This window comes from Haliaeetus leucocephalus, unplaced genomic scaffold (assembly GCF_000737465.1).
Source record: "Haliaeetus leucocephalus isolate CR32 unplaced genomic scaffold, Haliaeetus_leucocephalus-4.0 Scaffold556, whole genome shotgun sequence".
Lineage (NCBI taxonomy): Eukaryota > Metazoa > Chordata > Aves > Accipitriformes > Accipitridae > Haliaeetus > Haliaeetus leucocephalus.
The window spans coordinates 898,682-913,315 of NW_010972992.1; the positions used below are offsets into that span (position 1 = coordinate 898,682).

General features: G+C 43.5%; 1 protein-coding gene across 4 annotated transcripts in view; it reads right to left on the reverse strand.

Annotated features, from left to right (window-relative positions):
* The window catches only part of CDC42 (cell division cycle 42), a 29,213-nt gene that overhangs the window by 14,235 nt on the left and 344 nt on the right, over nt 1-14,634 (reverse strand). For 3 of the 4 annotated variants that reach the window (XM_010577162.1, XM_010577164.1, XM_010577165.1), the window contains exon 2: nt 1,091-1,232. In XM_010577162.1, the coding sequence (XP_010575464.1) occupies nt 1,091-1,195 (105 nt within the window). In that variant the 5' untranslated portion in view covers nt 1,196-1,232. Of the gene's footprint in view, nt 1-1,090; nt 1,233-3,827; nt 3,839-14,634 lie in introns of those variants that run through there. The other variant, XM_010577163.1, reaches the window with a different exon arrangement.

The following is a 14,634-nucleotide window of genomic DNA, read 5'->3' on the forward strand; positions in this document are numbered from 1 at the left end:
CTGAAAGAGCTATCAGGCAGAGCTACCTGGCATCTCAGAAAAGCCATCTGCTCTTTTAATTGCTTTATAATAACAGAAAAGATCATTCACCCTTTCACTGACAGGCATTCAACCTCTTTGCGATGCATTTCCAGATCCAAATTTGTTTGAGGTACCTAGGTAAACTCTTCAATTTGTATACGGGTAGAAGACGGCCTTTTCAGGTCCGTAACAGAGAAAATGAGTAAAAAGAGCATCCAGATGTCAAAGTCTCTTGCAGCAACCTCACTAAAAAACTGACCCACCTCAGTGTCAGTACGCTGGTCTTGCATATGCAATATTAATAAGAAAAGCACTTTCCTATTAGAAAGATAATGTACATGCCTCGCAGGCAGTCAGCAAACTGCTCCCAACTTGATCTTTAGATAAGTCAACAGATTCAGTATCTCAGAAAAGTGAGCCTGTAAAACTCAAAAAGGTTACTTAGAAATAGTCAAGGACTATACACAAAAGTTTGCAAATGTTTGTAAGTACCAATGAATGAGATTGCACAGTCTAAATCCAAACATATTTCTCATGCTTAGCTGAAGTTAACTAGCCACACTCCATAGTTCATTGCACGACCTCTGGATCTTTCGGAGTTGCAAAGCAAAAATGAGCATCAGAAAATGCTAACTGTAGTTGCTGACTATTCTAGCAACATAAAATACTTCTTTCGCTAAAAATGAAGATTTAGCAAGAACTGAGACACCAAGCTGGAGAGGTGTTCCTGCTGCTTGCTCTCCACTTAGCAGTCCTAACAACCACAAATAATCTTGTTCACAGAATCCAACGGGTGGTCATCAACAAACAGCAGAGCAGTCAAGCAGCAAGAACTGACCAGATACAGGAAAGGCACCCCAGCACTACCAGGTAATACAAAATATAGGTAGGAGCAGTGTATCAGACTGATCATTACTCTTCCATGACATATTGGTTAGTCTCCAACAGGAAAGCAGGCTGTAAGAACAAGTATTAAGGCGTGCACACCATAAAGGTTAGTTGGGAAAGAAACTCATGCTGCTCCACCCCATCATGCCCAAAGAACAACCGGAGCCATTCTCACACTTACCGTTGGTACATATTCCGATGGGAATTTATTTGTTGTATAAGAAATTAAGAGACAGGTTTTACCAACAGCACCATCACCCACAACTACACACTTGATCGTCTGCATAGCTGAAGTCTACTAGAGTATCAACTCCAGTGAGCACCTAGAAGAAGAAAAAAAAAAAAAAGAGATGCATGTATTTAGATGTTTCTCATACTCACCAGATAGCAGTACATGTCAATGATGAGCTTCGACTGGAGCCCAAACCACTAACAGCACATTTGGGATCTGAAAACAAGACTCCTAAATGAGTTGGTAGATCCATTCCCTCCATCACACACACAATAGGAAGCCGCTCATTTTCATATATGCAAATACCTCCTCCCTATGGCTAGACCCCTCCCACTGCATACAACCGTCAAACACCACCTAAGACTATGTCTGGCACAGTCACTTTTCTACACTGGGAAGAAGGACTAGGTAAATTCAGTCACTCCAATATACAGGGGGATTTTTGCCTAGTTACCTAGAGGTGGGCAAAAAAAGTCTTTAGGCTTTTCCAGACTCTCTTTTTAACACATAGAAACATCCATCCTTAAATGCACTGAAAGCTCAAAGTGTAAGCTTGGGTCTTGATAGCTAAGTAACACACATGCCTCCCAAGAGATCTTCCGTCTGGAAAGCACGTCAGTAAAGAAAGCGCAGCAGGAAACACAGCCATATGAGCTTTGAAACTAGTTTATGGGATAAAAATAAGCAGGTACAGACAGAAGTAAGCATAATTCCTCCTCCCCTCAGCTTTTTAAGGCCTAAGTACAGTTCTACAATCTTCTGGTTAACGTTGCTACTTAACATGTCCCTTTATCCCCACTTTGAAGTGGCTAACAGCACTGAGAAGCTCAGCAGGGCATCCAGTTCCCAAGGAATCATATTACTCTCCAGACATTACAAAATCATGATGCACCCAGCTACATCAACACTGTCCCAGCAGACTTTAGCACATGAACTAAATCAGTGCTTGTCACCAATACCCCCTCCAAACATCAGTTAGCAGCGTCCAGTGCCAGACACAGCTGCCCTTCATTAATATATTACTTTAATTAGAAAACTAACAGGCCTCTGACCATTCATTCACATACAGGTGTGAAATCCTGACCCCAGCAAGCCTAGTGGCAAAGCTCCCACTGACTTTGAACATTTCCATATTATTGGAAATACTTTTATTTACAGCAACAAAGACTTGCAAACTGAGTTACCCCCTGCCAGGGTGTTGGGGGAAAGGACAAGAAGAGACATCAACTGCAGCAAATTTACCCTCAGAATGGTGGCAATGCTTTAGCCTAGCACGGATGTTGCCATGGCTCTCAGGTCTGGGTAACAGCATTAAAAAATTGAATCAATCCCTAGTGAACTATGCATTTGGGCACTTCCTGGGGATTTCAATTCTCAGAGTGATCTGGAAGAAGTTTTTGAGCGTTCTGGTCACAGCTAGCAAAGTGATTTGATACTGCACATCACATCGTCACACTTACAAGGAAAGATAATTGCTAGCAACTCAAAACAAACCTTACACCACTAGCTTTTCTTCAGATGCTGCAAGGATGCTCAAACATTTAGACAAAGCCAGCTACCTTCCTAATAAACACCCTCAAAAGTTCCTAAAAACAGTACTTGTAGGGGAACACTAATCACCACCATTCCCACAAGCCACAGAGAGATCCACAAGCAGTCAATTTTAGGAAAGGGCAGCAAACACTTTCTCAGAGCAGGACATCAGCCAGCATCTGGTACGTCATGCACTCACAACACTGCTATCTATTTATCTTCATCTATACATCTTCTTTCAACACATACAATCAAAGATTTGTGTAGGCATCAGGCATTATCACCAGTCCTCTACTTGGTGCCATATTTCTCTATCAAAACGATAGAATCTGTTGATCTATGCTGCAGTAGCAGACCTCAGTCTCACATAGAACAATCAGCAGTATGCACAGCCAAGCCCTAGCAACAGGCCCTTCATTAATACTACAAAAAACTCTCAAATTTGGCCCTGAAGCAAACACACATTTACTCAGGAGGACAAAGTAATTGTTTCCATTCAAAAGACATTTTCTGTGTTCAGGTCAGCTCAACCGTTTATATCTAAGTAATATTAGTCAATATTGCCTCAACTGCTAAGGTGCTCACATAGTTCTGCCTTGCCACACTAGTGGCACTGATCACAGAGAAGTCACATTTTAGAACAAAAAAAGTCACCAGAAAGAAAGCAGGCAATGGAACAGAGCAGCTCAGTCCCAAATTAAGGCAGGCTTCATGCGCAAAACAAAGGTGGAAAGGAATAAGTCACTTAAGTAGATTTTAAAAGGAAAACACATCAAAACAGGTATCAGGCCTAGCCAAGCAACTCGAGCGCACTCCAACTAAAACCAGCCTAAATTACCAGCATACCTCACTAGCTTGCCAGCCTTATCCATGCAATAAGGCACCATCATCTGCCTTTTGTCTGGGGATTTGCCCAAACACAACCATTCAGCTGTGTTGCTGCACAGCACAGGTAGCAGCCTTTGTGAATTTCTTTCAGAGTTAATAAATGAAGTACAAAACAACTCTCCACACTGGATTTCCCAGCCACTTCTTGTATGCTTTTTCAGTTGCAACTGGAATTCATTACACTGCCCACCCAGACTCAGGAAATCCCTGCTCCAGCTGACCTTGCTCACCCCAAGTGCTGTCACAAGAGGATCAGCACATCCACCTCCAACCCAATCTCACTTGCCACCCTGCCCTCCCCCAGCAGACACCTCCTCCTCCATTCTGTATTCTTCTCCTCCCTTCCTGCTCTACCTCCTCTTCTACCCTCTTACCCCAATTATTTGTATTTCCTTGTTTACAGGTTACACATCTGCTTCAAGACAGCCTTTCCAGAACCCAGGAAGCACACTAGAGGAAAAATCCCGACTCTGAAGCACTTCCTATGCTCACTGCAGCATACCAATCCATGATTCACTATAAATCTTAAAATTCTGTATATGCACTTGCACAAGAAAAGCTCACATATGCCTTTGTAAAAAAAAAAAAAAAAAAAAGGACGCCTTTAGTGTTACTCTTCAAAACTCATTACTCCAGAGAGCACCAAGCAAGCAACAAAATGAAACCACACCATGAGAAAGCACATCAGATCACGAGTGAACTGCAAACCTTCACTTCTTTCCTGTCCTTAGACACAGCCAAGTCCCCACACTGGCCCTGGAAGAGAAGCTGCGGTACTCTGGTGAAGGCTCAGCTCAAAGACTCCAGCTAAGACAAAGCACAAGCTGTACACACACGCCTTGCACGCAGATTGCATTACTCCTGCAAGAGACAACTCTGACTCTTGCAGTGAATGATCAACTTTATCTACATAATTACTCTCGCAGAGAACACCAGCAGTTGAAATTAAGAGTATTTCCTATAAAAGTACTGCTTACTCTCACATTTACTTCACTCCCAAAGTAAAGGGTTAGCACAGTCCACATCACCAATGGAAACATGTACCACCCCCACCCTACACTGGGGTGTCAGTGTGAGGCAAAGGCCCTGAACTCAAACCACGCACCACCTTTTCCTACCAGCTGACCCAATCCTTAAGGCTTTCCGGCAGTGGGAACAAAACAGAGTGCAAATAACCCAAAGCCTCACTCTGGAGCATAAAGCAAAACGTGAACTGCACAACAGGGGACCTGGAAAAGCCTGAAGGCATTTGTTTTCAGTTGGTTTTTTTTTTCTTTTTTCTTTCTGAAGGAAGAAATTAACAAAATTTACCATGAGAAACACTGAACTAGCCCACTAGAAGTCCTCTATGTACCAAGCAACTACCACTTCTCACACAGTTGTTTAATTGCCCCTCCCCCCACACTTTATACACTTCAGGATTAATTACATTTTTAAAGGACCAAAATGCATTCAAGCACATCTTTAGGTAAAGGGATCCCCTCACCTTTTTTTTTTTAATGGATATATAACTTTATATATCATCTTTAAATACTGAAATAAAATGGCCTAAGTTTTAAACAGATTTATAGTCTTAAGCATAGGCCTCCAAGGTCTTAACCAGTGGGAAACTGGAATTGTTGAATAAGTTATTTTATTTGGATTAGTAGGCTTTCTAGATTAGCTGGATGAGCTACTTCATATTTTCCACTTCTTAGAAGTCCACAGAACACAGCTGAAAACAAGCTCATTTTTAGGGAGCTTAGATGCACTATCCTGGGACCTGCTCTTCCATAGGAATAGCTTTAAAGACACATACATCATTGACTTGTGGTTTAAAAGTAATTGAATCCAATATGAGATACGACTAGAGAATAACTCATCCCCAGAGTGCAATGCCAAGGGAGGAAGAAACAAAGAAGTTAGAAGAGGTTTGGGGTTGTCCCCCCTCCAAAGCAGCCTAATAAGAGGAAGTCTAACATATACAACACCCAGCAGGACTAGAAAACACTCCAAGTAGTTTTAAATATCTGAGGGAATTGAAACAGACTAGAAAGAGCTGAAGTCATCCCAGTTCGAGTGCAGTGAGTGGATTTTGAGCCATGTAATCATGAGCCATCTGGCCAAGCCCAGAGAGGAGAGCTGATAAAGACTGGGAATGTAACACAAGTCAATATGACTTAGTTCTGTTCAACAATATCTAAAGACTTCTTAAAAAAAAACCCAGCACATACACTGAATTTATTTAATTTCTCAAACTTCTCTGTATTGTAATCAAAAACTTCAGTGCTTCAGTAAAGTATATGTTAACTGATCATACTTCTCTGGATTTTAACCTGTTCAGCACATGATCACACCAGCAGGATTTCACAGAATCATAGAATCATTTAGGTTGGAAAAGACCTTCAAGATCATCGAGTCCAACCATCAACCATGCCCACTAAACCATGTTCTGAAGTGCCTTGTCTACAGACTTTTTGAATACCTCCAGGGATGATGACTCAACCACTTCCCTGGGCAGCCTGTTCCAGTGCCTGACAACCCTTTCAGTAACGAAATTTTTCCTAATATCCAACCTAAACCTCCCCTGGCGCAACTTGAGGCCATTTCCTCTCGTCCTATCTCCAGCCACCTCACAGAAGAGACCAGCACCCACCTCACTACAACCTCCTTTCAGGTAGTTGTAGAGAGTGATAAGGTCTCCCCTCAGCCTCCTTTTCTCCAGGCTAAATAACCCCAGTTCCTTCAGCCACTCCTCATAAGACTTGTGCTCCAGGCGCCTCAGCAACTTGGTTGCCCTTCTCTGGACATGCTCCAGCAACTCCATGTCTTTCCTGTAGTGAGGGGCCCAAAACTGAACACAGCACTCGAGGTGTGGCCTCACCAGTGCCAAGTACAGGGGAACAATCTCTTCCCTAGTCCTGCTGGCCACAGTATTTCTGATACAAGCCAGGATGCCATTGGCCTTCTTGGCCACCTGGGCACACTGCTGGCTCATATTCAGCTAGCTGTCAATCAGCACCCCCAAGGTCTTTTTCTGCCAGGCAGCTTTCCAGCCGCTCTTCCCCAAGTCTGTAGCATTGCATGGGGTTGTTGTGACCGAACTGCAGAACCCAGCACTTGGCCTTGTTGAACCTCATACAATTTCACAGAACTCAACAGCATCCTGGAAACTGTGGATTGCAAAGCCTTGTAAAGTTTGTTATATTCATCAGATTGCCCTATTCCAGACTGAACAGGCCCATTTTACAGAATTTTGCTTTAAAGCTCGATTACACTTCTGTGAAAGATAGCTGATCTGCATTTAGGATTAATCCTAAAAAGTGGTAACAGAAATGCAAGTGCTGCAATGAACAGTTAACTGAAGTCTCCAGTGGGATGTTGTGTAGATAGGTAATCCTTCCTACTGCAAAGGAAAATTTGGAATTACGCACTTTCTCCACACAGGCCTGTACGCACACCAGAAGACACTGACGGATCACAAAAGGCTGAAGAAATCCATGGTACCTGTGGCAGGTTCCCACTTACTAAGTGCAAGTTGCAAGAAATGCTGTCCTAAATGCACCTGACATTGAGGAGCACAACCCCTCTTGTGCAAGCCTAATTTTCCCATTTTAATGGCAAGCAGATGAAATGTGATGTTACTATGGGAGCTCCTTAGTTTTAAAAATTGCCTGTAATGCAGAGTAGTTGCAATATAATCTAGCAGCAATATGAACTACCGACTGTGAAGAATTAAGTGAAATTTTGTCGGTCTTTGTACACAACCGGCGTTCCCTCCTAAACCAAGAGGTAAGAATCTGCATGATCTTGCCTTCACTCTTGCTGTACCTGCAATCTGAAGTAGAAACCACAAGCCTTCAAGCTTGTTAAGAATCCTTTTATTTTTAAGCTACCAAAGCATGTTTTCAGGTTAAAATGTGTACATTCTCCTAGCCAAAGGAAACCAAGCTGTCAAATCTGTCCACACATCCTGCACTAGTTTCCTGTCGAGCCCCAGCAGCACCAAGACTTCCTCTTTTAGGCAGGACTGAAACTGCTGCCATTTCATCACAGGTACCAGCTAAATGCAGCTTGCTGCAAGCAACTACCGGCTGATGACCAAGAACCATTTCATGATGCTCTTTAGTATACACCATTAATTCACAAGGCAAAGCTTAACCAGTCCATCACAGCTTCCAGATCCTGTTTGAGAGCCTGCTTCACATTGCAAGAAAACAGAGCCGTTTCTGAAAACTAAGAATAAGTCCTTTCCCCCAGACAATGTAATTTTACAGTAAACAGGTTATTCCTCTAACTCCAGTGGGGTCAAAGCACTTGGGAGTCCACAATGAAAGGAACAATATTCACAGGATTTTACTCATGATCTCTGTTAACCACTTTTACCCTTCCACACTACCTTCATGTCATATCTTATAAAAAACACACATTTCTAAATAAAGTCTTTGTTTGCATTTGATAATCATTCCTAGATTAATTACATCCATTTCAAGGCACCCTTGCCCTGCCATTTCAAGGTCCTTGCCCTCTGGCACCTCCTCTATCCCTACTACAAACTAACACTTTTGCTTTTCAAAGTGACAAGTCTCCCAAATCAGGGGCACCAACAAGAGATAATCAGCTACTACGATCCAAGCAATCGTGTTTCCCCACCAGAGATACCTACCAGCATTATATGGAGAAGGTACTGACTGTGTGCCTGTATTACAAACCTGGCACAACAAACACTTCAACCCAAAGACCACTGCACACAACACACCAGTTCTCTGCAAAGATTGCAAGCCACTAATGAAGAGACTACACGACTACAGCTGTCAACTGCAGAGCTAAAAAACCCTGGACCTCTTGGTACACTGATACTGTCACAAACCTATGATGCAAAACACCAACAGAAGCCACTCTCTGATTAAGAGCTGAATTCCAAAAAGACTAACTGGCACAGAAAGCAAAACTGGTTTCAAGAGCAGTATTACCATGGCCAGCATTCTCCTCTGCAGGTGTACAGCAGCCATTTACAGACATTACCTAAATCTTCCAGCCCAAAGCCCACCTTTCAGCCTGCTAGGAATCTTCTTCTTCATGGAGATCTCACCCCAGAACTAAACACATCTGTCACTTCTATGCTATCAATGTGGTAAATGAAATTAAAAGAATATATTATGCTCTAAACCACTTGGTGACCAAGATCACCCACCCATCTTCCCCATAGCTCAGACTACTGCAGGCACACAAGCTATATACACAAATGCATTTGCTCCCAAAGGTTCCAAGTTGAGCTTAAGGCCTGGGTACTTAATTTCTTAAACAGAGCCTAAAAAGGCTGTCAAACTACAAACCAGTGCAGGAGTTGCACTCCCTTAGAACAAGGCAAATCACGAAGTCCAAGGCAAAACCTGCAAAAAGCAGAAGGGACAGACTCAAGAAACAGTCTTATACCATATCAGTTCATGATCTTGAAAAAGATATCCTTCTTTTTAAGCACTGGTTGATTGGTTGGTTTTTGGGTTTTTTTAACTGCCACTAACAAGTCAGACAATCCTTTAAATCCTATCTCAGAATTTGCATTCCACAAGGGAGAACTATCTCCAAAAAACAGCGTTGTTATTTGGTTTATATGGAAGGTGTCCAATTAAGCTACTTTGCTTATCTTCATAAAGGCTCCTCACAAGAAACTGGCAAAGCAGAGACATACACAAGATAGGAAGTGAAGACAGCTGGGTGGGGGAATTTTAGAAGCCTGAACCTAAGCTACCAGCAGTACTGTAACACGTTTCAAGTTCTACAACTTCAAAAAAAGAAGGGGAAAGCCATATCATCCCCTTTTAGTCCTAAATTCAAAGCAAGAAAGCTGCCCATGCAGCCCGGTCAGACAGAGAGCATGCGACTCAGTGGGCTCTTTGCTGCCACACCAGTTACACTGTGGTGCAGCCACACCCACACCTGCTCACCTGCTTTAGCGCCAGCATTGTCAATCTATCCCACTTCACAGCTCAAAACAACTACCTTAACTTTATCATGAGCTCAACAGAAAAAAGCAAAAGCATCAACTTCTTCTGTTATCACTCTGGTTAAGGTTACACAGTCAAACCAGCCACCAGCACTGGGAAAACCTGCCCCAGATTAAACACTGGGAAGTATGTGGGCTTACATTAAGTCCTTTTTTGTCAAAGGCATTTTAATCTTGCATTATTACTCTTCACTTTCATACTCGACAAGAAGCTGTTTTACTCTACCGTGTAACAAAATCCTGTTCAGTATTTTTAACACCACATTAAAAAAACCTATCTTTATTAGCTTAGTTTCATACTGTTCATATTTAAAAATACAAGCTGTACCTATACTCCTATTTGCGCATACTACCAAATAATGGTACACACTAGCCTCGATGCTTCTCTCCCCATACCCATGGCCAACTACATTTAACAGTGGTAAAACAGACACTGGCAGAAGTTCCTCTATTTTGAGGCACATTTTTGCATAGTGGCAAGCACCCTGCATGCACTTGCAACAGATCACCTCTCCTTCCTGTTACGCTCAGGGAATGGCAGAGTTGCGGGTGCTCCATGCACACAGCCTGAAGAGTTCCTTGAGGATGCTGTGTGTTTGGGGAGGGGGATAACTCAGGCCAAGTAGCAACATACTGTCTGAGGACTAAAGAGAGGAAGCTTTGTTAAAAAAATATTGCAAAAGCAACTTTTCCCAGACACTGAGCTATCTTGGTGTTTTATATTAAACCTAACAAAGCAGCTGGAAGGCTCACTCACACCAGGACTGAAGCAGCAGTGGTTGTCCTACACTCACCTAACCAGAGGAAGAAACCAGAGCAGCTGGAACCACCCTCCCTTGCACGGCAGAAGGCAAGCCACCCACAGTGCCGTGATTGTGGCAGAGGAAGCAAGACCAAGAGCCTGTTGGGCAACCGGCAGCTTCTCAGCAGTAGGTAAATGCAGAAAATGCTCAAGAAGAAGTAACAGCCCCCACTCCAGGACATGGGAGAAGAGGATCTTTCTGAGAGGAACTAAGCCTTTAGCTCAGCAACACTTCACAAGCACTAAGAAAAAAAAAAATTACTAAACTCAAGCTAACTGCTCAAACACATCAAGGTGAACCACAACCAGAGCATGCCCACTGTCAAATCCAAGCCCAGCACAGAGCCATCCCACAACCAGCCCTTTTGCATTCAGCTGTTTACCAACCACAGCTGGCCCAACGTAAACAGCTACACCAGTTTATGAAGTGGCAGACGCCTTCTTTCCTTGCATCCAAAGCTGCAGGAGCATTTTTGTCATTTTTTTCCCCAAAACAGAACACTCACCATTGGCCAACAACACAGCACAGCATCTTTCAACTTGAGAAGAGCTGAGCAATTCAAAACAGCTTGTTACAAACCAAGACAATTCTGGCAGCCTTAGCTATTGCTGTGAGTCTGGCACCACAAGTGACAGCAATCCTTTCCTGTTGTACTCAGCAGTCTGCCTCTGGGCCTCCCCTAGTCCCACACCACTACACAGTTTAAGGTTTGCTGTAACACTGTATTAGCTTGGTAAAAACCTTCACCCTGCCATAGTTTGGTCTACACTTGGAAAACAGGCGCTGATACCACGCAATCTGACCACAGGCATGGAACTCTTAGTACAGATGAGCTGGTATCTGCGACCACCTCCAGAGAGAAAGGCTCAAAGGAAGCCCCTGCATTACTACTTTATAATAAAGGTTTTGTTTTGGTTTTTCACAAGACAAGAGAACAGTGCACAGACCAACTCTCCTGCTAGGAATTACGCCATAACATTCAGAAGTAATGGGGTGAATTAGCAGCACAAGAGCTTAAAATAGAATAATGGTTTTTTAAAAAGCTTTTGCAAAACTAACTCTGTTTTCTCTATAAAATGTCACTGGTTTAGAAGTCAATAATCTCAAGAAAAGGACAGCTGCTTTACTGAAAACAGGCCAAACAGTGTTTTGAAGTTTTAAAACTCTTTAAAACAGAAGTCACTATCTGAAACTCAAAGGGAAGCTTACAAAGATCAACAACATGACAAGAACATTGAAACCCTGCTTCTGGTACTCACTATTTTAAGTTTACTGCACACCCAGGGCTGGGTAAACAAATCCAGTTCTTCCATCCAAGAACAACATAAAGGATCCACCACCAGAAGCTGGAAATACCTTGTCTTAATGCCATTTCTGTCACTTATCTCAGGCATTTACCTGCACACCGTCATAAAGATGCAGCAGGGGCTGCAAGAGGCAGCTGACCACTACACAGGGGTGACTAGACATACTCAGGGTGGGATAACTTTGTACCAGGCTTTAGCCCTAGAAGATACGCTGGTGAAAGGGTTTTACCCGCCATTTCTAGGGGTAATACTTTCCGATGGACACCCTTAGCCAGTATGGTGTAAGCTATTTTAAACAGGGCTTGAAGGAAACCACCTAGTTAAACGATGATAGGTTACAGAACTGTAAAAATACTCTAAATCTCTTTAAAACTTCAGCATAAAAGCTTATCTAATCAACACACTGTTTTATTTGTCATGTATTAAATACTAAAAATAGGGGAGGTTTCACCTGCATTCAGCATAATGGGTTGAGAGGAGCCAAGGCAGAAGTCTACCATACACTAAGTAGTTAAAGAGAGCTTCTTACTAGCTGGAGTATCAGAAACCAATTTTGCTTCCATTTAATTTGACAGCACCTTCATCTTCTACAAAAAAAGGTGGTGTTCTTTCCTCAGAAAGGGAGCCTCAGGAGCCTCAAGAGCGAGGATAACTACATCCCCCTTACAATTCCTCCTTACAGGCTATTACTATAGAAGCTCAGATCATTGAAATTCATATGATTGAGCCTAATGACAGTGTGAAAGCTCAGCTGACCACAAAAGGCAGGCAGAGGAGACAGAGGGCTAAAACACACAGGCTCATAGATGACTTCTAAAAGCTGTGAGCACTCACACCAGTGTAAAACAGATTACGCACACCTCAACTGCAGTGATGCATATTAATTTATTGTACAAGTTCTCAGGAGCCAGAAGCAATGTTGCAACCAAAATACAATATGCTATATTAACTCTGAAGCTTGTAGGGTAACAGATAGCTGTTGAAAAGATTTAAGATGTCTGGCTGTCTGTGCTTATAAGGCTTGGAAATTCATTTTAGTACTACAGCTGCATTTTAAGCAGAAGCAACTTTTACATCAAGATTAGCAGTCAACTTCATGCTGCACCTCACATCAGGCCTTCTTGTGCTTTACAGGAAAGTAAGAAAAGCACAGTTGCACACTCATCAGGGAAATCCCTAGGGGTTTCAGATGGGCTCCATTTCTGTTTACTATTGTTCTGTTAGTAGAAGATCCACGGTTTCTATTTTAGATAGTCCAGACACTCTAGGACTTCCAGAACATTTCTATTAAACAGTGAAAACATCATAAACTTCCTAAAACTGGCCATCAGTTTCAGGCAAACAAACAACCCCAATGCAGGGCATATAATGAATTAAGAGCACCAGTTGCAGGTCATGAATAACCAAGTTCAAAGTATGCAAATCTAATGACTAAAATTTCTGCCTAGAACATGTTACCAAAGTGCAAACATGTTTTATCTTGCATCACAGTAGTTTGTATTCCTTGCCAAGACTTAAAAATCCTTGTCCTCATTGTTACTGAGGCATACAACAAGTGAACAGTTTAGACACAGAATCATTTCTACAATTAGCAATATACTGATTCAAGTCTTAATGTGCATCCATAAGACCTGTTTCAAATACACATCTGCCTACACTGCCTTCCCCATAATCCTATACTAACAAGAAGGAACAGTTTACAAAGCAGAACAACACATTTTCCACATATAGCTAGCTGAATACAAAGGCTTTCTATCTAAAGTTGGTTTTGCATAAGACCCTTTTGCTAACTGAAAGAGAGAAGCTTTAAGTGCTTTACTGAGTTATTCCGATTAGCAATACCAGGAGCTTGATCCAGATTTTAAATACCTTTCAAAAAAAAAAAAAAGGGGGGGGGGTAACGACATTTAGACAACTATGATTTAACACTTTGAATAAAGACAGCTAGCACCTCCTTTCTGGGAGAGAAGAAACACAGACGAACACAAGACAAAGACAATCACAGATGGCCAGACTGAACTACTTCTGACTACCAAGTTGTCATCTAACATGGCCTCCTCCTCGTTAAGGCCTTGTCTTCCCCACGCTTTTGTCAAAAGAGGGTAGCAAAGCCGCTCTGGCTCCACCCGTTGCAGTACCCACACAGACAGGGCAACAGGAATTCTGACCACTTTGCAATTCTTCATTAAGCACACATTTCACAATGCCAGTTGTTATGTTCACAGCTACCTGGCTATACAAGCGTCTCCCGCTGCTGCCACCAGCTGCAAGTTCTACCCGCTTACAGGAAAAAACGCTACTGAAGTCCAGATCACCAAAACAAACCTTTAAAACACAGCTAGGTGACATGCTGCTGCAGTATATACATCTTGATGAGATTTCAAAGGAGAAAGAGAAACATATGTCAACGCCAACCCTCAAAGTGGCACTGGCTCCTACCCTAGCCAAAACCAGCGACATCACTGGCACTGTATAACGACAGTAGCTGGACGCTCTTTGCATAAGCCAGCCACCTCACACCTAGGCAAACGAGCCTCCCAACTCCTTTTCGTGCAGGAACTGACTTTTTGCAGCGCACACTGCTTAAGCTAAGCCTTTTCACAGTGCCCGCACCCCCGCTGCGGCTCAGAGCTCCTACGGTGCCCGGCGCTGCTCGCCTGGAAGAGACCAGAGAGCCCCAACCTGCAGCCCCACGAGCACAGGCTGACCCTCGGCGTTCCTCCCCGCAGCCCCCGACCGCAGCCAAGCCGCACCGAGGAGCGGGAAGCCGCCGCAGCCAGGGCAGAGGGGTCCCGGCGGGGAGCGAGGCCCGTGCCCCCCGGCGATGGCCGATGCACCCAGCGCAGGAGCGGGAGCGCTTCCTGCCGCCGCTCCCGAGCGCCGAGGGTCCGGCCCCCGCCCGCCGCGCCAGGAAGCGGGGGAGGGGAGGAGGAGGTTGAGGCGGCGGCCCGCCACCGCCGCCCCCCCGCAGACCCC